This window comes from Euprymna scolopes, chromosome 26 (assembly GCF_053919585.1).
Source record: "Euprymna scolopes isolate OS-2025 chromosome 26, ASM5391958v1, whole genome shotgun sequence".
NCBI classification, from domain to species: domain Eukaryota; kingdom Metazoa; phylum Mollusca; class Cephalopoda; order Sepiida; family Sepiolidae; genus Euprymna; species Euprymna scolopes.
This window is the reverse complement of record NC_136507.1, coordinates 89,643,830-89,665,764: the sequence shown is the minus strand read 5'-3', so window position 1 is coordinate 89,665,764 and position 21,935 is coordinate 89,643,830. Positions and strand designations below refer to the sequence as shown.

Sequence of the window (21,935 nt, the reverse complement as noted above, 5' to 3'; positions counted from 1 at the left end):
TTAACAGTGTGACTGGAAAGATATTGTTTAACCCATCCGTCTGCATACTGTTGTTCTACAACAGGAAATAGAAAAGTTGTCATAAATTATCATGAATTTTAATTTGCCAAATTATATTTGCTTTTTGTGAGTGTCAAGGCCATACATTGTGCCTCTTATTAATTAGTCACTACAGACTTTTTTTGAAATCAACTCAAGTTGAAGACACAGGATTCAAAACTAGTAAGAGCAGGCACATAGAATTTCTGTAAAAAAAAAAAAAATTGTTCATTAAAGTGTTAAGTGTTAGAAGTTAGACGTACATTTTATAATACGAGTCCAAAATAAAGACAATGTGAAAAATAGTGAATTATTTGTCTTTTTTAACTATTCAGTTAGGTGTGTTCAGGCAATGTTTTTCAAAGTTCTATCGAAAAAGATGGACGTGTAAAGTCAAAGATTAGAAATGTCTGGCTACGGCTGGCATTTAGTGGAGACAAAAGAAAAACACAGCCAGATGAGATGGACATGTGTCCCCGCAGTGGCGGCAAGAGACTTTTAAGCTGGTATCGAGACGGCTAGGTTTTGTTAATTTCATGGCAGACGAAATGAACAGTTAGAAAAACAAGAAAGTGATGGTGATGAAAGAGTTTTGCTAAAACAGAAAAAGTCAGATTTATTTATTTTTGTTGAGTCGTTCCTTTTCAGTGATACAAGACAGCGTGGGGGTCAAAGAAAGGCTTGAACTGTAATGAACACAGTTTGAATGTGAGGGCCACGTTACACAATATAAAATTAGAAAATGGCTGATCAAGAATATATAATAATAATAACAATGTATATTTTGTAAAAAAATAATTCTACCAGATTTACTACTAGATCATTTTTTGTAATTTTTGAAATTTTTACTCATTCATGTTTTTATATCCATTTAACATATACACATGCACATGAGGCACTTGACAAAACGTCATCAAAAAGTTACAAAAATGAGACGATGAAATAAATATCAGTGCTCGGATGTAAGCCTCACAGGGACTTAGAAGAGTTATTTCCCTTTGAATCTTTTTAAGATATTTAAAGATTAGATGATGATTAAGGTTTTTCAAAAAGGCGATATAAAATTGTGTTTTATTTTTTTAATTTTTTTTTTTTTGGTACTTGTACAGTTTAATCAAGACATTTAAAAATGTAAATATCGAAAAAAGGTTATATTGTATGTATCCGTTATGGAATGAAGTTCTCCCAAAAAAATTTCACTTAAGTTCATCAAGTAGTTTTTTTGTTTTTTTTACAGCGAAAAAACAATTTGTTATAATACCGAGCAAAAGGTTCGATTTTTAGGAAGAAAAGCTAGTATTAAAAGATGGGGAAGGAGTATCGGCGCTTTACATAGAGTTATCTCCCCGTGGCATGTTACAAGTTTCCATAATGGCTGACTTCAATGCGCTCTCATAAAAAACGTGTTTTTCAGCTGTAAAAAAAAAAAAAAAAAAAAAATTAAAAAAATCTACTCGATCAAATTAAATGAAATTTTTTATCGCAGATCTTCAGTCCATATGTACGATATAAACTTTTTTTCAATATTTTCATTTTTTAATGTCTTGATTAAACTGTACAAGTACTTTTTTTTTTTTAATAAAACATAATTTTATATTTATATTTTAGATTATGATATGCTGAACACATTGGCAGTAAAATCAATTCAGTATTACGTATTGAATCCGAAGGCAACACTTTTTAAATAAGTAAATATGCTAGTATTATTGGCTTATTTTATTCACTTACAATTTTGGTGCTTATTTAAAATTACACTTGATTAAAAAAAAAAAATGCAGAAAAATTTTTATGGTGTATATACTTCTCATAGAAGGAAAATGTTATATTCCAAAATTCATGTAAATTGGTCAAGTATATTTTTAATTAAAAAGTTACTTGTTCAATTTACATGAAGAAAATCACATTTTACAATTTTTTTGTGATTAAAAGTTTTAGTTAGAATATAAACAAAATCTCTGTAGTTGAATTGAATTGTTACCCTTGAATCTTGGCAAAATTTAAAACAATATGGCCGCTCCCAGTCTCCTCCTCAATTTCTCATATAATTTGATTTTTTTAATTAAAACAAAACTACTTGATCAATTTACATAATTTCTGGAATATGAAATCTTCATTTGATGATGCATATGTACGTGAAAGATTTTTCTGTATTTTTAATATTTTTTAACTAAGTGTAATTCTAAATAAGGACTATAATTTTCATAAAAATATTTATAAGAATTATGCTGTGAAACAAATAATTTCATAAATATTTTGATTTTTTTTTTATTAATTATTTTTATAAAAAACTTTCCTTCTTTTCATTACACATTGTTTCCATTTCACGTTTTGTATCGATTGTGCCGCAAGCCAATAAAAAGTGGGATTGGTTTCATATTAATACGTAATACTCAATTGATTTTAACTCCAATACCTTCAGCATGTCATAATCTGTAACAAAACAGTTTTTGAACTATTGTATAATACCTTTTTGAAAATTCTTAAATCGTCATCTAACCTTCATGTTTGCCAGAAAGAGGTTATCATTTTGTGTGTCGTCGGGTGGGTTTACAATACAATCTTTGAGATGGTTAGAATCCTGAAAAGATTTCTCAGAGTCGTTTAAATAGAGAGTGAATGTCTGACATCTGGTAGGATGCCTCATCCCTAGCAAAATCACAGATAAAAAAAAAAAAGAATTGAAAATAAAAATTTTTTTTTTTTTTTTATTACATTTTCACCCCAAACAAGGCACATTGCCACTTTGGTGTAGGGGGCTACTATCAGGGGAAACATCTACTGGGGTACTATGTAGGGATTAGGGCAGCGAGATGTTGGTTCACGTTGCACTTGAACTTATGCATGTCAGTACAGTTGGGGAAGCAGTGACCTGGAATGGAATTCCAAAGTCTAGCAGTTCTGGGGAAGAAACTACTGGAGTAGAAAGATATTTTACATCTAGGGATCTCTACAGTGTGGGGGTGGGATTTTGCAGCTTGTCGGGTCAGTCGAGGGTGTTCACGTCGTGGGGGCACAAGTGCTTGCAGTTCTTCAGAGCATTCGCCATTATAATACTTGTAGAACAGGCAGAAGGATGCAACGTTTCGACGATGGGACAGAGGCTGAAGCTTAGATGCCAGTTTAGGGCCTATCAGATTTGCGACTCTCTTTTGAACCCTGTCAAGGAGCCCAAATATGACAGCAATACTCCATACATGGGCGAATAGTGGCCTTATAGAGGTACAGGATACTTTCGGGTGTTAGAAGTTTTCTAGCACGGTAGAGAGAGAGCCCACCTTCCTCGCAGCGGCCCTGGCAATGCTCTCGATGTAATTGTTCTAACTCATGTTTCCTGTGAACGTTAGGCCAAGGAGCTTGAGAGACGTACTCTCAGATAAAGAGTCGTTGGCCATTGCTATAGGTGGTAGAGAAGGTTTCTTGTAATTATTGAATGAAACCAGTTTTGTCTTGGCGGCATTGAATGTAACCATCCATTTTTGTCCCCATTCCACTACTGATTGGAGGTCATCCTCTAGTGTTTCTGCCATTACTTTAGATATATGTTCATTTGTTTTCCTGTCGTGCCTGCTATAGAGTGTGGTGTCATCAGCATATATACCCATCTCAGAGGCAATTTTGTCGGGGAGGTCATTTATGAATATCAGGAACAGCAGAGGTCCAAGGATAGATCCCTGGGGCACTCCCGCATTTATATCATATTGTTTAGATGTACGACCATCGAGGACAACCTGGATTTTTCTCTTATCTAAGAAGGATTTAATTATGTTAAGTATTCTACCAGTGTAGCCGTAAGATCTAATCTTCCTAAGGAGACCCTCATGCCATACCCTGTCAAAAGCCTTAGATATATCTAGAGCTACCGCTCTGCCCTCTCCCGCTTTGTCCAGTGAATGGTATATGCGTTCAGAGATTACAGTGAGGATGTCTGCTGTGGAACGGGCTTGTCTAAATCCATATTGTTGGTCGGTCAGAAGTTTAGCATCTGTAAGGTGCTGGACTAGAGCATGGTTAATTAAGGTCTCAAATATTTTGGCAAAAAGTGGGAGGAGGCTAATAGGGCGATAATTTAATGGGTCAGTTCTTTCGCCAGAATTCTTGAATACTAGTACCACAGAAGCAGTTTTCCAACAGCCCGGAAAGCAAGATTCATTAAGGCATTTGTTGTAGAGTTTGGAGAGAACTGGAGCTACTTCGGCTGAGCACTTTTTTAATAGCACAGCTGGGATGAGGTCGGGTCCACATGCTTTTGAAGTGTCAAGGTTTTTTATGATAGCATGCACCTGAGCAGGGGTGATTATCAGATCGTCTAGCGTGGCATCTGTCCGCATAGGAAATATTAACAGATTTTGGAAGAAATATCTTTTTTTTTGTTTGTTTTTTTTTTTTTCACCGTATATCAATTTATTTTCAAAAAACAATCGCAAATACAAATTAGTAAAGAAGGACTTACTGTCTGAGATAACCAAGATGATGGAAGTCTTTAATAGTTCAAGAATATCATCCTTTTTTTCAAAAAGAAAAGAATCAAAGAATTTTTTTTTTTCAAAATAAGAGTAGTAGTTTCCCTCCTCACCACCACTCTAACAAAACCTACAACAGTTGAAAATTAAACGAGCTTGAGTTTAATTTCGTGTAAGCCATGAGAAAAGCAACGGTTCACAACACATAAACAATTGCACTTTTACCTTCCCCATTGACGATAATATTCTGAACATGAACATTTTATGCTCTTTTTAAGATAGTCCATTTCAACTGAAAATTAATTACCATTAATAATGAAACCATTACTGATTCCTCTGTTCAGTCGTGAAAGACAATGGATTATCCTGTAATGGCAGCTGTGCATATTATTGTGAGGCAAGGGTTGTGCAATCCTTAACATATCTCTTCTGAATCGGCACTGCTCGAATCCAGTGGCAAGGAGAAGTGCTACATGACTGGAAACAATGTCGAGATAAGCAGAAAGCATGTAGCAGTCACAAAGAACTATTTTCTCTTGTGAATCAATGTCCCCCCCCCATCTGAGCTGTTTGGCCACACACTACCCAATCAGCTAACAGGGCGCATTGATTCATCGATCCCCTAAAGAACTACTTTTTGGAACTACAATGAATCATCAGTCAGGATTGGACCTCCAGCCAAGCAACACCTTTCCTCTCTTGTTCCCTATTCACCGGTTATCTCAACTTAGCATCGACAGCCTCCACTGGAGACAACTGCTATTCATTGGAGACGACACAGAGAATATATCGACTGACCAACACGGACCCCAAAAAGAACTTTCTAATCCTTCTTCCTCTATCACAGTCTAACCTTCAACTTCCTGCTGTGAAATAAATTCCCTTTTTCATTAATGTTGTTGAAAAGAAGTTTGTTGCCCATTTTGTGCTGTGTTCTTAAATATATTTTATTATGTCCTAAAAACACATATAGCACTTGGAATTCCCAAATTGGCACCAATTTTAGTACTGACCAGGTTCAATGTTGCTTAACTTTGGTGATCTAATAAGAACCAATGTGATTAAACCATTTGAATTGAAAGTATCATCAAGTAAATTTTTTTTTTTATTACATGGGAGTCACCACTTATCAAGGCCCAGAAGCCACTCGGGGATAAGTGTTATTGTGTGTACAGTAATCAATGGGACAATATCATAGCAATCGTTAGTAATGGAGATCTGATAAAGTGTCTTACTTAAGGGGATGGTTCATCAGGAATTTGTTTATGAAGTTGTAGTCAGGTGGGAAACAGGCAAACAGAAGAGAGTTCCACAAGCGTGCACTTCTAAGAAAGAAGCTTTGCTCATGGAATCTACGTTTTGATTTAGGCACAGATAAAGAATGGGGAAAATTATTGAAAGTGGTTTCAGCTAGATGGGTGTTTTTCGCAAAAGATTGTAGATTTAGTAGAATTAAATTTTTTTTTATTATCCCTTATCTAAATATTCGATTAATAATAAATAAAAATAATTCAATGTTTATTCAACAAAGTTGTATATAAGTGAGAAACACATATACAGATTTTCTGATAGTTATATTATTAAAAAGATTACGACTGATGAAAGCATTAATATAACTAATTTTGTAAGCTTGAAAGACTTCTGTAAAAATTTCGGGTTATCTCCCTTTGTCTTTCTGGTGAACAGCGATTCTCAAACGAAAGACGGTTGTTTCCTCTGCCGAATTGCACTCTCTCTCTCTATATATATATATATATATATATATATATATATAATACTTTTATTTATGCAGATTTTGTATTTATTATTACAGAGCTAGTACTCTATTGATTATTATATTGTACCTAAAATATATTATTGATTTAAAAAAAAAGAAAAAGAAAATACTTGGATGCTAGACTAGACACCAAAACATACAGCTTCCCAACAACATTTGTTACCATCTGAGCCAATCCATATCAAAACTTTAAAAATTTGCATAGTTAAACATAAATGTATGTGCACATCATACACATTTAGTTGACTTACGCCTGCCAAGTTTCAATTATTCAATTTTTACCCTCTAGCAGCTATTTTGACCAACTAAAAATCAAATTAAATTTGTTCCACAGGTTCGAATTCCACCCCCTCCATCTTTCAAATTTCAAGTTTGTAGACCCAAAAATTGACAGAGTGGTTTGGTAGAAACCATTCCACACACAAACAGAGATATATGTATATATATGTTATAAAAGAATAATTAGGCTCGGAAAACCCATGGAATTCCCATTGTTCAAGGAAAAAAAAAAGTGATACATTTGTCAAAAACTTATTTATATTTTACTAGCTAGCGGGGGTGGGGCCTTTGTCCAAGCATAAAATACACTTAAATATGATATTATAATTTATCCAGATCTCGTATATATCATAATAAAGTCGTGATTTTAAAAGTAAAAAAAAAAAAAAAAAAAAAGTATTTGGATGCCATCAGCTAGAATCGAAACCGAAAGCCAAACTGTAGCATTCAAAGCTGGTGACATTGTCACTGTACCAACGTGACACGCATATGAACTGATTAAAAATTAAAAATAAACTAAAATAAATGTACAAAATGTATAACGATTTTTTCACTTTTGACTCCTTAAAAACTATATTAACCAGCTAAAGACCCATAAAAGAATGGTCCGTAAAAAATCCAATCATTTGAGGCTCCTAGCGCTGCTCTGCAACTTCCAGTTTTGGAAGAGATACAGTTTGAAAATATGGAGACAGACATACAAACAGACATACAGACATACAAACAGACAGACATATAGCCTTTCATATATTAGATTGCACTGATATTCTATCTGGAACATCTTTACTTTTTTGACTTTATACTTAGGATCTGTTCAGGGGTCAGCAATTTAAACAGTTAAATTACTCATACCTGAGCATCCTCTATCTTTACAAAGCCACAATTCACCCATGCATGGAGTATTGTTGCCACATCTGGGCTGGTACATTTATCACTAGTCTCTCGTTCTCTCTCTAAGACAGGGTTCAAAAATGAGTCTCAAATCAAAGTACCGCACTATCAACCAAGCTCCAACCTCCGTCCCATCGCTGCAATGTTGCATCCCTGTGCCTGTTTTACAAGTGTTTTTCTTGAGTTGAAAGCCATGTTTAGTTTCAGAACAGTTTCCGATGGTTAGTTGTTCTATACAAGTCCTGGAGGTGACTGGTTCTCAGTAGACAGAACAGTCTTCGATGTTTAGTTGTTCTATACAAGTCCTGGAGGTGACTGGTTCTCAGTAGACAGTACAGTTTCCGATGGTTAGTTGTTCTATACAAGTCCTGGAGGTGACTGGTTCTCAGTAGACAGAACAGTTTCTGATGGTTAGTTGTTCTATACAAGTCCTGGAGGTGACTGGTTCTCAGTAGACAGAACAGTCTCTGATGGTTAGTTGTTCTATACAAGTCCTCAAGGTGACTCATTTTCAGTAGACAGAACAGTTTCCGATGGTTAGTTGTTCTATACAAGTCCTGGAGGTGACTGGTTCTCAGTAGACAGAACAGTCTCCGATGGTTAGTTGTTCTATACAAGTCCTGGAGGTGACTGGTTCTCAGTAGACAGTTCTTGAGTTTGAAGCCACAGAGCAAAAGATTCTTCTCATGTTGAAACGAAGAAAATATATGCAAGGTTGCTAAAGAAAAAAGGTTTAATTTCATGGAGCAATTCTGGTTTCTGATTGGTTGGTAGCAGAACGTGAATTAATGTGATTCGTCAGTTCCTAGCAGCATTGTTTATAAATAGAATCTTCCAACTGTGAGGGACCATACCCTCATTATTACTGAAACATATTGCAACAACTTTAATGGAATGTGCTCTGATAAACTTATAGGATTTGGTACCCCCTTTGCATACTCTTGACTGATCTGACAAGCAGTAAAATCCCACCTCTTCACTGTTGAGGTCCCTAGATTTCAGAAAACTTATTTTAATAGTTTCTTCATCCGAACTGCTAGTCCCTGTTGAGCTGTCCTCTTAAATAATCAAATCCTACCCAAGTTCCACCATTATCAATCAAGCTGTCTTATCATCTATCTAACCTTTATTAACCCTCGTCTTACAGTGGCCTCTGGGCCTTAATAAGCGATGACATCACTCCCCACCCCAAGTAAAATAAAAAACTTTGGAACTCCCTCCATTTCCTGCTTCCCTGACTGTACTGACATGCAAAAGTTTAAATGTAATGTGAACAGACATCTCACTGCTCATCTTCCCACAGTCCCCTGTTAGACACAATACCAAAAAGTAGTCCCTCGCATTCCAAGTGGCAATATGCTGTGTTTGGTGTGAAAACAACTTAGAGAAAAAGAGGGGAATATTAAGTTGCAATATTTCAACATTGCGAAAATACAAATACCCTCCCAACCACCAATAAAAGATGAATCCAGTGTTAGCCACTCCCTCCCTTTCCATCCCTTTCCCTCCCTCTATCTAACCTCAAAACACCTGAAAACACAATGTGTGCATTTACCTGCAAAGTAAGTAAGTCGGCTAGAATCTGCAAAGGATGATAGGTATCTGAGAGTCCATTTATCACAGGAACTGAGCTGGATGCGGCTAGTGTTTCGATTATGTCATGACCAAAGACACGAGCAAGAAGGACATCAAACATGCTGGACAAAACCCTGGGGGGGAAAAAAAATGGAAGAAAATAAAATAAAATAAAAGAAGGCAAGAATCAGTCATCATCATCATCTGTTTTACATGCTAGCATACATTGGACAACTTTTTCAAACTAATTCTGGGCAAGTCATTCTTTTTCAAACTAACTCTGGACAACTCTTTCTTTCATATCCATTTTTATCTCCTTCCATGTTCTTTGTTTACCCCTGCCAATTGATGCTGTTACCAAAATTGTTCTACTATCCAAAGAACTTCTTATCCATTCTTTCAACAGAGCCAGACCATCAAACTCTCCTGTTCTGCACACATCTCTATCATTAGGTGCTCGACTTAGCTTCTTTCTATGGTTCCTCCCTGTAAAGCTTTCAGTTTTTTCACATTTTTTTACATTAGTTTTGTTCAGTAAAAATGTTATATCTTGGTTAAAACACAACATTAAGCAATGAAATTTGTCATAAGTGTACTTTGTTCAAGGAATCAGAATATGCCATTGGAAATCTAGAAATTAATGGTTTCCAAAATGAAAAAAAGTCAAAAACTTCCTTTTTTAATGACCAAATTTCTGTTTTGTCTTTTGTTTCTTTTTCACATAAAATTTAAATAAATACAGATTGTGGTTATTTTATAAAATAATGGAACCTTCAAGAAATTCCTCGGAGGAGGGTGCTCATAAAAAGAAAAAAAAATATGACACAAAATGGCCGATTCATAGCATTTTGCTTTTATCGTTAATTTGCTAAAACTCTTCAATTATATCATGTAGATTATTATTTATTAAAGCATGTGAAAAGATATTCACTTCCAAACGAAATGGTGGTATTTTGAGGATTTGAAGTGCTTTCGTTTTTAAAATAGAACTACGTTGATGTCTGTGATTATTAAAGTGTTTTATAGTCAATGAGATGGAAATACCAGGATCATCAGAATAGTTGGTAATCAGAACAACAGATGCAAAACAATATCATAGGAATTGTTGATGCAAGATAATCAGAACAACAGATGCAAAACAATATCATAGGAATTGTCGATGCAAGATAATCAGAACAACAGATGCGAAAACAATATCATAGGAATTGTCGATGCAAGATAATCAGAACAACAGATGCGAAAACAATATTATAGGAATTGTCGATGCAAGATAATCAGAACAACAGATGCAAAACAATATCATAGGAATTGTCAATGCAAGATAATCAGAACAGATGCGAAAACAATATCATAGGAATTGTCGATGCCAGAAAATCAGAAGAACAGATGCGAAAACAATATTATAGGAATTGTCGATGCAAGATAATCAGAACAACAGATGCAAAACAATATCATAGGAATTGTCGATGCAAGATAATCAGAACAACAGGTGCGAAAACAATATTATAGGAATTGTCGATGCAAGATAATCAGAACAACAGATGCGAAAACAATATCATAGGAATTGTCGATGCAAGATAATCAGAACAACAGATGCGAAAACAATATTATAGGAATTGTCGATGCAAGATAATCAGAACAACAGATGCGAAAACAATATCATAGGAATTGTCGATGCAAGATAATCAGAACAACAGATGCAAAACAATATCATAGGAATTGTCGATGCAAGATAATCAGAACAACAGATGCGAAAACAATATCATAGGAATTGTCGATGCAAGATAATCAGAACAACAGATGCGAAAACAATATCATAGGAATTGTCGATGCAAGATAATCAGAACAACAGATGCGAAAACAATATTATAGGAATTGTCGATGCAAGATAATCAGAACAACAGATGCGAAAACAATATCATAGGAATTGTCGATGCAAGATAATCAGAACAACAGATGCGAAAACAATATTATAGGAATTGTCGATGCAAGATAATCAGAACAACAGATGCGAAAACAATATCATAGGAATTGTCGATGCAAGATAATCAGAACAACAGATGCGAAAACAATATTATAGGAATTGTCGATGCAAGATAATCAGAACAACAGATGCGAAAACAATATCATAGGAATTGTCGATGCAAGATAATCAGAACAACAGATGCGAAAACAATATTATAGGAATTGTCGATGCAAGATAATCAGAACAACAGATGCGAAAACAATATTATAGGAATTGTCGATGCAAGATAATCAGAACAACAGATGCAAAACAATATCATAGGAATTGTCGATGCAAGATAATCAGAACAACAGATGCAAAACAATATCATAGGAATTGTCGATGCAAGATAATCAGAACAACAGATGCAAAACAATATCATAGGAATTGTTGATGCAAGATAATCAGAACAGATGCGAAAACAATATCATAGGAATTGTCGATGCAAGATAATCAGAACAACAGATGCGAAAACAATATCATAGGAATTGTCGATGCAAGATAATCAGAACAACAGATGCGAAAACAATATCATAGGAATTGTCGATGCAAGGTATGCAGAAGACGCCATTAGAGAAAAAGCAAATTTCACTCTCTTGTATCATATCTACACTCCTATAAATTTGTTTGTTGTTTTTTGTGTATTGATATTCATATTAAAAACCCTTTTTTTCTATTTATTTAAAAAGAAAATACAACTGTGTTATATATGTGTCGTGAAATGCAAAAAATTAAGCTAATTTGCTTATTCTTTTAAACATTCATTTTAATTCCCTTTTAGTTTTCTCGGTTTTCTTACGTTAGTTAACTAGTACGTGTAATTATATTCATGCAGATATTCCACATGATTTATACTTGCGTAAAAAACTTATAGTAAACACAAACCTATATATATATATATATATATATATATGGCATCCCTCAAACTCAGCTTAAGTGTGACCTTTGCAACAGACTGTAAGAGCAGAGTTGGTCTGAAGAGCCACCTTCGTTCCCACAGAAAATAGGAATTGATGCATCTTGATCACATCTCCACGTGTATATATGTGCGTATAATTTAAAAAAAAAAAAAAAAAGCACGAAAATAAATGAGTAATCAACAATAAAGCAAGGGAAAGATGGTCTTCTTCTGTCAAGAAGTGACAATCATCATAATATATATATATATACCTGTTTAAAAAATTTTGTCTACCAAACTCCTCTGTCAGTTTTTAGTCTACAGACATGATACTTAATATATATAGGGCTTCCAAACCCACGTGAAACTTTATATTTGGGTTTTAGCTAGGGAAAAATCAGTGCAATAGTGTATAAATTAAAAAAATGGAATTTGCCAGGTGAAGGTCGAACAACAGCATGTGTAACATAATACTTGTTCATGTTTTTTTAATTTTTAGCCTTGCATCAAACGTGTCTTCACAGGTCAAGCATTAACATCAAATGAAAAAGTAAAGCATAACCTAAACGTTTTGGTTCTCGGTGGTCGCACACGAGTCATTTGCTTTGTTTTTTTTTTTACTTTTTAAATTATTACTATGTATTCTCACTAAAACATGAACAAAACCAACCGATTGGTTGGAAAGAAAAGGCTAAAATTCAAGTTTGAGGAAAATATGTTCAAAGTATTAAAATTTAATCAAGCAAACATATCAAGCACACTAAAATCAAAAGATGCACAGTCTGAACTGCTAGTATTGAATATATTCCAATTAACAAAAAGCTCTAAGTTAGTTTACATTTAAAGCTTTGAAAGATATATTTAGGTAATTTCTATTTCATTTATCTAAATTAGTTAGTTGAAAGAACACACACACATGCCCGATTATTTTCATCAGGGTCATAAACAGTAGAATGTGTAATCGAAGAAACAACTCACAGAAGTGGCAGTGCATCTATTTGGCATGTTAGGTGTTGGTATCGCAGAAAGAAATCTATAGTCCCCACTTCCCAGACTTTCACAAAAAACACTCGACTAGTTACAACCACTATCAACAATTTCCCCACTCTCTATTTGTGCCTAAATCTAAGCGCGATTCTTTGAACAAAGCTTCTTTCCTAGAATTGCTCGTTTGTGGAACACTGTTCCACTGGCTTGCGTGATGGCCGACAACAATATCATAGCCTTCAAGTTTAATGTAAACAAGTTCTTGTTGAATCATCGTTTTAAATAATCAAATTCGACCCAATTTACACCGTTAACAATTACTACACTACCACCTTACATTCATCAACCCTTATCCTCGAGTGGCCTTCGAGCCTTGATAAGAGGTGACTACCTTGTAAACAAACCAAGCATGCGGGACCCCCCCCCCTCCACAAATAAAAAATTTACTTTCACCATGAGTAATGTTTGTGCAAAATTTTTTTTTAAATCCAAAGCGTAGTTATTGAACAAATAAACGGACAAACGATTTGGGGGCAATTTGACCCCTATAATACCCCTAAGGCAGGCAACCAGTTATCCTGGCTTTCTCAGAAGTGCACGACTGTGGAACTCTCTTCCGTTTGCCTGTTTCCCACCTAACTACAACCTGGATGTCTTCAAATCCAACATAAACAAATTCCTGACAAACCGCCCCCTTAAGTAAGACGCTATCAAAACCCCCAATACTAATGATTACTACAATACTATCTCATTGATTACTGTACATGCAATAACCCTTATCCCTGAGTGGCCTCCGGGCGTTGATAAGTGGTGACCCCCATGTAAGAAAAAAAAAAATTCAAGAGAAAAATGTAAACAAACGAACAGGCAAACAATTTGGGGGAAATTTACCCCTCCTCTATTACGGCCCCCTAAGGACGGGGGGTCAAAGTTATACCAGAAAATCTGTTTCAGCAAAAATCTACTTTCACCATAACTAATGTTTGCTCAAACTTTTTTTAAAAAATCCAAGGCGTGGTTATTGAGAAAAGTGCAAACGAACGAATGGGAGTGAATTACTAGGTCTAATTCCTCCTTTGTCGAGGAACTAATAAAAATAACGGCACTTGTACAGTTTAATCAAGTCATTAAAAAATGAAAATATCGAAAAAAGGTTACATTGTACGTATCCGTTTTGAACTTAAAATCTCCAAAATAAAATTTCATTTAATTTTATCGAGTAGTTTTTTTTTATTTTCACAACAGAAAAACACGTTTTTATGAGAGCACGTTAAAGTCAGACATTATGGAAATTTTTAACATGCCAAGGGAAGATAACTCCATGTAAAGTGCTGAGACTCCCTCCTCATCTTTATTTCTAGCTTTTCTTCCTAAAAATCGAACCTTTTGCTCGGTATCATAACAAATTATTCGCTGTAAAAAAAAATAAAAAATAAAAAAAATACTTGTTGAAATTAAGCAAATTTTTTTTTTTGTAGAACTACATTCCATAACGGATACGTACACTATAACCTTTTTTTTTCCCCCTATTTTTTAATGTCTTGATTAAACTGTACAAGTGCCAAAATAACTTATGTCGCTAAATTCTTTTTTATACGTGGCATTAATTTGCATACGAGGGGAATGGCTAGTATAAGAAGGCTGAATTGATGAAGGCTATAGTTGAGTGTTTGACTGCGGAGATTTGTTGGTGTGAATTACGGCATTAGTAAAGAGGAGTTCCTTAAGTTTTTGTGGGGGTGGATTACAAGACGCAAGGAATGAAACCAATATCATCAGAATCATAAACAGGAGGTTATGAGAAAGAATCGCTCACATGTCCAATGGTGATTATGTCAGCTAGTGTAAATTTGGACAAGGATCACACAGAGTGCATAATAAACCAGATCTGTAAAACAGTCTCGTTCTCAGAAATGAGCGACAAAGTTGAGGCAGGGGGAAGCAGGTCAAATGCTGTGGATAAAACAAATGATGTCACATTTTTTAAACTAAGAAATAAAAAAAAATTTTTTAAACTTTCAAATCAGTTTCTCTGTGGAAGTCATGCAAGTGAGACACCACCAATTATTTAGAAAACTTTTTAAGCTAAGGCGAAGATTACTGTCATTCATTTCAATAAAGTTTGAAAGTTAGGTAAATAATTAGCTAGGAGAACATTAGTCTCTCTCTCTCTCTCTCTCTGGAATTGACTCCAGAGAGAGAGATCTCTCTGGAGTCAATTCCAAATAAAACCTTGAAGAAAACTCAGCAAAAGTCTCCTTGTGTCCTCTTTCTTCATGAAAAGAAGCTTACTTGCACAGCAACCACTAGAATGGCGACAATGAAAAGTACGTAAAAGACAAGCACGTATAAACAGGCCCTGCATGTACATAGAACTTGATTTTTACTATTGAAAATCTTGCATGATACTTAATTACGAGGAAAAGAAAAGAGAAAGGAAAGTGATACTCACTTTGCAGAATCATGAAGATCTTCACCAACACCAATGTGAACATCGGAAGCACCAAGAAAAACTGACTGACCACCTAAGAGTCCCATTCCTGAAAAAAAATAAAAAGGTAAAAGATGGGGGGAAAAAGCTTTTTGTTCATCTGTGTGTAAAAGGATTTTTTTTCGCAGTAATACCTGACATGCAAATTACCAATATAAGCAATCAGTCACCTACTCTACATGACATGCATAAAAGATTGACGGAGCAAATAGCAAGATCCGTTCTGATATGTACTTCATTTCTTCTTTCCTCGGCCAGTGAAGAAGTTTTTCTAAACCATGTCAATTTCAATTTTTAGCCCTTTTTCTTGGTAATTAGATTTTCTTCACATTAAATAAAAAAAAAACACAAAAAAATAAAAAAATAAATCAGCGTTGTCCAACTCTTCACTAGTGGGGAGGCAAGTAAATATGGAAAAACCAAAATATTGCAACACTTACAATGTGATTTTATTACTTGTATTAAGCTATGTAGCACAAAATTACTCTCGGATTGATTTTGTATGAAGAAAGCTATGGAAGTTATTGATAAGAAAAATCAAGACCAACTAACTCTACTTTATTAACTACAACAAATTTAGTGCAGGAGTACCAAATGCTTTTATATATGCATTCAAACAGTGAAATACTTTCATTTCTAATTCACACATGTATACCATAGCACAACATCATCGGTTTGGTTATTTTGTTTTATGGCATATCAACCCTTTTTGAGTTATTTAATATTGAATTAATTTTTTTGAGTTATTTAATATTGAATTAATTTACGTTTAAAACTATTTATATCTTCAAAAAAAAATAAAAATAAAAATATAAAAATAGCTTATCCTGCCTTGACAGAGTACAAAATAGACTTTGTGACTTAGTGGGGGATGCCCTTTTCTCTTCCCTGCAACCTCTCTCCCATAGAAGAGACGTTGCGAGCCTGTCTTTGTTTTACCATTATTTCCATGGCAAGTGCTCATCTGAGCTCCAATCTCTGGTCCCCCCTTGCCAACCTTTTACGAAAAACACCCGTCTAGCTGAAGCCACTGTCAAAAATTTTCCCCACTCTCTATCTGTGCCTAAATCAAAACGTAGATTCCATGAACACAGCTTCTTTCTTAGAACAGCACGCTAGTGGAACTCTGTTCCATCTGCCTGTTTCCCGCTTGACTACAACTTGGATGTCTTCAAATCCAATGTAAACAAATTCCTGATGAACCACCCCCTTAAGTAGACACTTTATGAAATCTCAACACTAACGTACAACGTACTGTACATGCAATAACCCTTATCCCTGAGTGGCTTCCGGGCCTTGATAAGTGGTGACCTCCTTGTAAAAAAAAAAAAAAAAAAAAAAAAAAAAATTTTATTCATGGTGTTTGGTTTACATGGTATACAGCCATTGGAATCAGATAAAAATATCTGAATCTTTGACAAGAACAGAAGATTATGGTTTTGTGACAATACAGCACCACGTGGAAGAAGCAAAACAGCGTTGTCTACATTTTCCTTATGAAGACTCTTATATGATTCGAAATTTACATTATTAAATAAATGTTCATTTATAAATAAAAGATATGCATTTTGAGTGACTTTTAAACACTTATATAATCATTAGTGAAAAGATATGCATTTTGAGTGACTTTTAAATACTTATATAATCATTAGTGAAAAGATATGCATTTTGAGTGACTTTTAAACACTTATATAATCATTAGTGAAAAGATATGCATTTTGAGTGACTTTTAAACACTTATATAATCATTAGTGAACATTTCAAAAGCAGATGTATTTGATTTTCACTCATATTTTAATCATATTTACACGTGTTTCATTGAATAGCGGAAGTCCAAACAATTCATCAGAGACAAAAATATATTCCCCAGAAAATAGCTGAAAAGTTTATAAACCTGGCCTAAACTTGGTGGTTGTTCATTCAATCTAAGGCTTGAGGTGGGTGCTGGTCTAGCCACATTGAAGAGCTGTGATACAGCGAAACAGGGCCTGTGGATCACACACACACACACATATATATATGTATTATAGATCAAATAGTTATCCACAAATCAGTGTTTCACTAGTACTGCAGTTCATCAAATAACACGGCTGTCTATGACAGGATTCAAACTCTTGATAAAAAGGAACAGAATGAAGTATGTTAACTAGTATGCCATGAAAGCCTTTATAAAATCATGCGATAACTTATCACTTATAAATTTAAGTAATTTTTTTTTTATTGTTAGCAAGTAACAACTACTACTAGTACCATTTGATAAGAACAGAAAACTTAGTGACAACATACCTTGTAAAAACAAAAGAAAAAGAAGTAGTGTCTGTATTACAGGAATCGAAAATTAAAATTTTAAATGAATAAATATATTTGATGTAAAAAACTTTACATTTTGACTGGTCTTTAAACCGTTATGATCTTCAGGTTATTTACTTCCACGGCAGGAAGATGTGATGCAAGAATCAGAAAATGGGACTGAAGAACCTGCGCCTCCAAAGAGGAGCACTCTGACCTGTAAAAAATGCCTGTGCAGTCCCATCGGTATTCCTTAGTAGGGGGGGGGTCTCAGGCAATTAGCAATAAACTAACCCCTTCTCAAAGAGAGAAGACAAAGCGTGGGAGAGTGGGCCTTCTAGAACTGCACAGGACGAGCAGAAAACAGGAAAGAGGTCATTTTAAAAATGGTTTACACTGATGGCTTCGGTTAGGAGGGAAAATATCCTCCTCAGTTCTTCAAAATTCAAACAATTTGTGAAAAATACCTTCACTTTTTACTCACAAATGCATCCCAGTACAATTTTATCAGATTTTCTCTCAACGTGTTTTTGTCTCCAAGTATTCATTGAGAATTCCCCTTTCTTTGTTTATTAACTGTCATCATTAACAATCATTTAGTTTGTTTTGTTTTATGGTATATCAATCCTTTTCAGGTTATTTTATGGCAAATCCAGTAATTTTGAAAAAAAAAAGTTTTTATCTTTCAATTCGTTTATATCTTCAAATATTTATTCACTGTGTTTAGTTTGGTTGTTTTGTAGAGGAAAAGTGTTGCTTGTGTTTCTGACTTTACAGAATATGATGGAGTTTTGCAAAGACGGAAAAACAACAACAACATCAATGTTTGGTGCATTTCCTTCCCTTTTTTTTATGAGAATCGCTTCAGACAAGGCATGAAGCCTTTTGATGCAAGGAACTAAAAAATAAATCTATAATATAAATCTCACCTGTCTGTTTAAATGTATGTATGTATGTATCTGGCTAAAACTTTTGACAGTGGTGACAGATTTTCACAAGATCAGTATCGTTTTGAAGATCGACCCTTCAGACAACAAATATCGAAAAATTGGCTAAAAACATTAATTCTTCACCCTCAACTGGGCAGTTTTCTACAAGGTGGGGATCGTTTTTTTGTGTTGCTATTTTTGCAAATCATCGTATAAGACACACCTCCAAACATCCGGGCAATGTCGGAACCCAGGCTAGTAATACTTAAATGTCAAAAACTTGCCAACAATAAATGTTAGATGGAATAGATTCTGACCCAGAAAACAGCAATCCTTCCCTCTTTGTCAGAAACATTGTTCATGGAATGTAAGGACTAAAGGAAAAGATGAAGTATATCCAGGATCCACTTGTTACTCTCCTTCAAGTCAGGATTGGTTGGTTGGTTGTTTTTGTTTTACGGCATATCAACCCTTTTCGGGTTATTTAATGCCAAATCCAAAGATTTTGAAGAAAAAGTTTTTAATAGAATATATTTGCTGTTTTCAAGTCGGTTTCTATTCCACCCATAGTTGGAACCCTAACAGGTACTACCACTCTGGGTCAGAGTGGACCTGGGAGCAATGGCAATTAAAGGGTGGCTCCACACTCCCCAAAGCCTCACCACTGGATATAGTTTAATGTCATATCCAGGACCCCATTGAGGGACTTTTACTCTCTGCAGGGTGGCAGTCAGTGTATTCTAATGCCCCACCGACAGAGCCTTCAAGTCAGGAAGCCAATATCTTCAGACAGCCTGATCTAGTAACACCAGATCATTAACAATACCTTGGAAAATAAACTGACTGTATAAAAATAAAATATACAACTAATTTAAGGACAACTACTGTACATAAGAAATTTATTTACCAGTTTCTGTAGACACTCTGGTTCTGGTGCTTCTCTTTTGAAATATCAGACCGATCGACTTTCCGCGGAGAGGTTGAAACAACTGCAAGCAGGAAAAAACAGTTTTAACAGTTACGAAAGAACAAAATATTTGGATTTGTAGCAAAGTTTACTTTTTGGTGTCCAAAATTTAAATGCTTAAAACGATGTTTGCATATTCAATTGCAAATAAAAAAAACAAAAACATTCCAAGTCGATCAGGTGCATTTCTCTGAATTTACAAAAACTGCCATTTTGAACCACCCTGAACGCATAAAAAGACAGATTTTTATTCAATAAACAGTTGAGCTAAAATCCATGACAAAGCTAAGATCTATATTGACACAGCCCCCTTCCTCGCCCCTCTGTCGGACCCAGGGTAGCTATCTCAACTCACACATTCACACAGTCATAAGTACACGCACATTGGTACTAATGGACACTCATACATACAGCACATTAATTTTTTCACATTGTCGTCTGCTAATCAAAAAACAAATGTATATATTTATTCATTTTGAATTAATAAAAACAAATAAAAAAAATCATATGGTTTAAAAATCTCAATTTATAAAAATTCAAATTTTAATCCCCCCTAAATGCTTAAAAAGCCAGATTTTTTATTCAATAAACAATAGAGCTAAAATCCATGACAAAGCGAAGATCTATGTTGCCACAGCCTCCCCCCCCCCCACTTTCTCATCCCTCTGTCAGGCTTGGGGTTGCTATCTGAACTCATACATGCACAGTCATAAGCGTACACACACAGATACCAATCAATAACTTTTCTCATTATCTGCTCATTAAAAACAAATGTATAAATTTTTACATTGAAATATTCCTAATTTTTTTCACTGAACTTCCTTTCTACAATGAAAACAAATAAACTCTTATTAACGACTTTTAATCAAATATAATTTGTGTAATTGAGTGGGGAAGTTTTGATTCTGATTTTCAGGGCCATGGATAATTCATGGCCCTTAAATTATCAACTAAAACTTCTTTGATAACTCAGCCAATGAATCCCTCTTCTACAAGCTCTATAAAAACATTAACAAACAGAGGTGTCTTTCAGGTTAAAATGGCTAAAATTGAGACTTTTGTGCTTATTAAAAAAAAAATTGATGCCTTTGATTTTTATAAAACTTTCTGAAAAGTTGTAACTAACTGATTTCCATATAATTTTGTTTGTCTATACTTCGCGATAACTCTTGGGTGTGACCCAGGGGCTCTTTTAGGGCTAATATAAACACTCCATTTTTGGGACTATTTTATCATATTTTTCCAAAATTTTCTGTGCATGTCTATTTAGCAGTTTTGCATGGTGCTGAGCTCAAATTTAAATATGATAAGGCCTTGGGAACTTTTGGGGCTAAATGGAGGGTGGGGATGAGGGGCAAATGATGGACTTAGTCATTCCTTTTCTTGCATGGTGCAGAACTCAAATTTACATATGTCAAGGCCTAAAATTGCACTATTTGTTCATTTTCACCAGGATTTGACGCCCCCTGGAGACTTTTGGGGCTAAATGGGGGGGGGGGGGACAAATGCTGAACTTAGTCTTTTTTTTTATGCCTTGTTCACTGTGCACTCACAGTGGACCATGCATACTTTACTTGTTTTACAAGAACTGAACTGTTTAGAAAAAAACAAAAAATCCTCGCATGTAAATGTCTCAGTTTCTGTATGAACTAAAATATAATATTTGTGCGTATTTTACGACTGGGTAACGCCAAGCGGCCTGCTAGTTAATAAGAAAAAAACTAAAATATTAATTCATATGGTTTGAATTTCTTAAGCCAAATTTGCTAACTTTATACATTCACTAAGTTTCAGGTCAACCGTTTTTTTTTTGTTATTTTTTTTTTTTCAAAGTTTTCTTTTCAGGTTTGGTTTGGTTTGGTTGAAGGTTACTTTTAAGATCATTTTCTTTTCATATAGTCTTGTTTATTTTAGAGTTGGCAACTATAAAGATATCTGTTGATCAACTAGAAATCTTGTTTATAGTTGAGCTTCTCAAGTGTTATAGGTATAACCTTGCAGCAGCGATTTCAAACAACCACAATATCAGCAGCAGCAAGAGCTCATTGTTTACAATTTTGAGTCTATTCTTAATTTCTAAGCTCGGCACCGATTTAGCTTCATTTCTGGCTTTGCCAAACAGGGGCTATCTCTCAGGCAAGTTAAGCATGTGACGGAAGATTATAAAAGAGATAACACTGTTTACTCCCTCTTACTCATGACGATTCATAAGAGTAGTGGTTGTTAGGCAGAAATCAGAAGCTCACAGTATTAATGCTGGGGTCCATCATGGGCCAAACTCTCTTCCTAATCTCTAATGATTTCTCAAATCACATCCTAAGATCATTCATCGACATTTATTCTGACGA

At 34.7% G+C, this 21,935-nt stretch overlaps 1 protein-coding gene across 2 annotated transcripts in view; it reads right to left on the bottom strand.

The window, feature by feature from the left end:
• The window catches only part of LOC145248256 (ornithine transcarbamylase, mitochondrial-like), a 54,450-nt gene that overhangs the window by 17,103 nt on the left and 15,412 nt on the right, over window positions 1-21,935 (bottom strand). For both annotated transcript variants that reach the window (XR_013863349.1, XM_080110131.1), the window contains exons 3-5: window positions 19,528-19,609; window positions 15,364-15,451; window positions 9,002-9,155 (exon numbers count right to left, since the gene is read on the bottom strand). Coding sequence is in view for 1 of the 2 variants with exons in the window: in XM_080110131.1 (XP_079966257.1) it covers window positions 9,002-9,155; window positions 15,364-15,451; window positions 19,528-19,609 (324 nt within the window). In the remaining variant the exon portion in view is untranslated. The remainder of the gene's footprint in view (window positions 1-9,001; window positions 9,156-15,363; window positions 15,452-19,527; window positions 19,610-21,935) is intronic.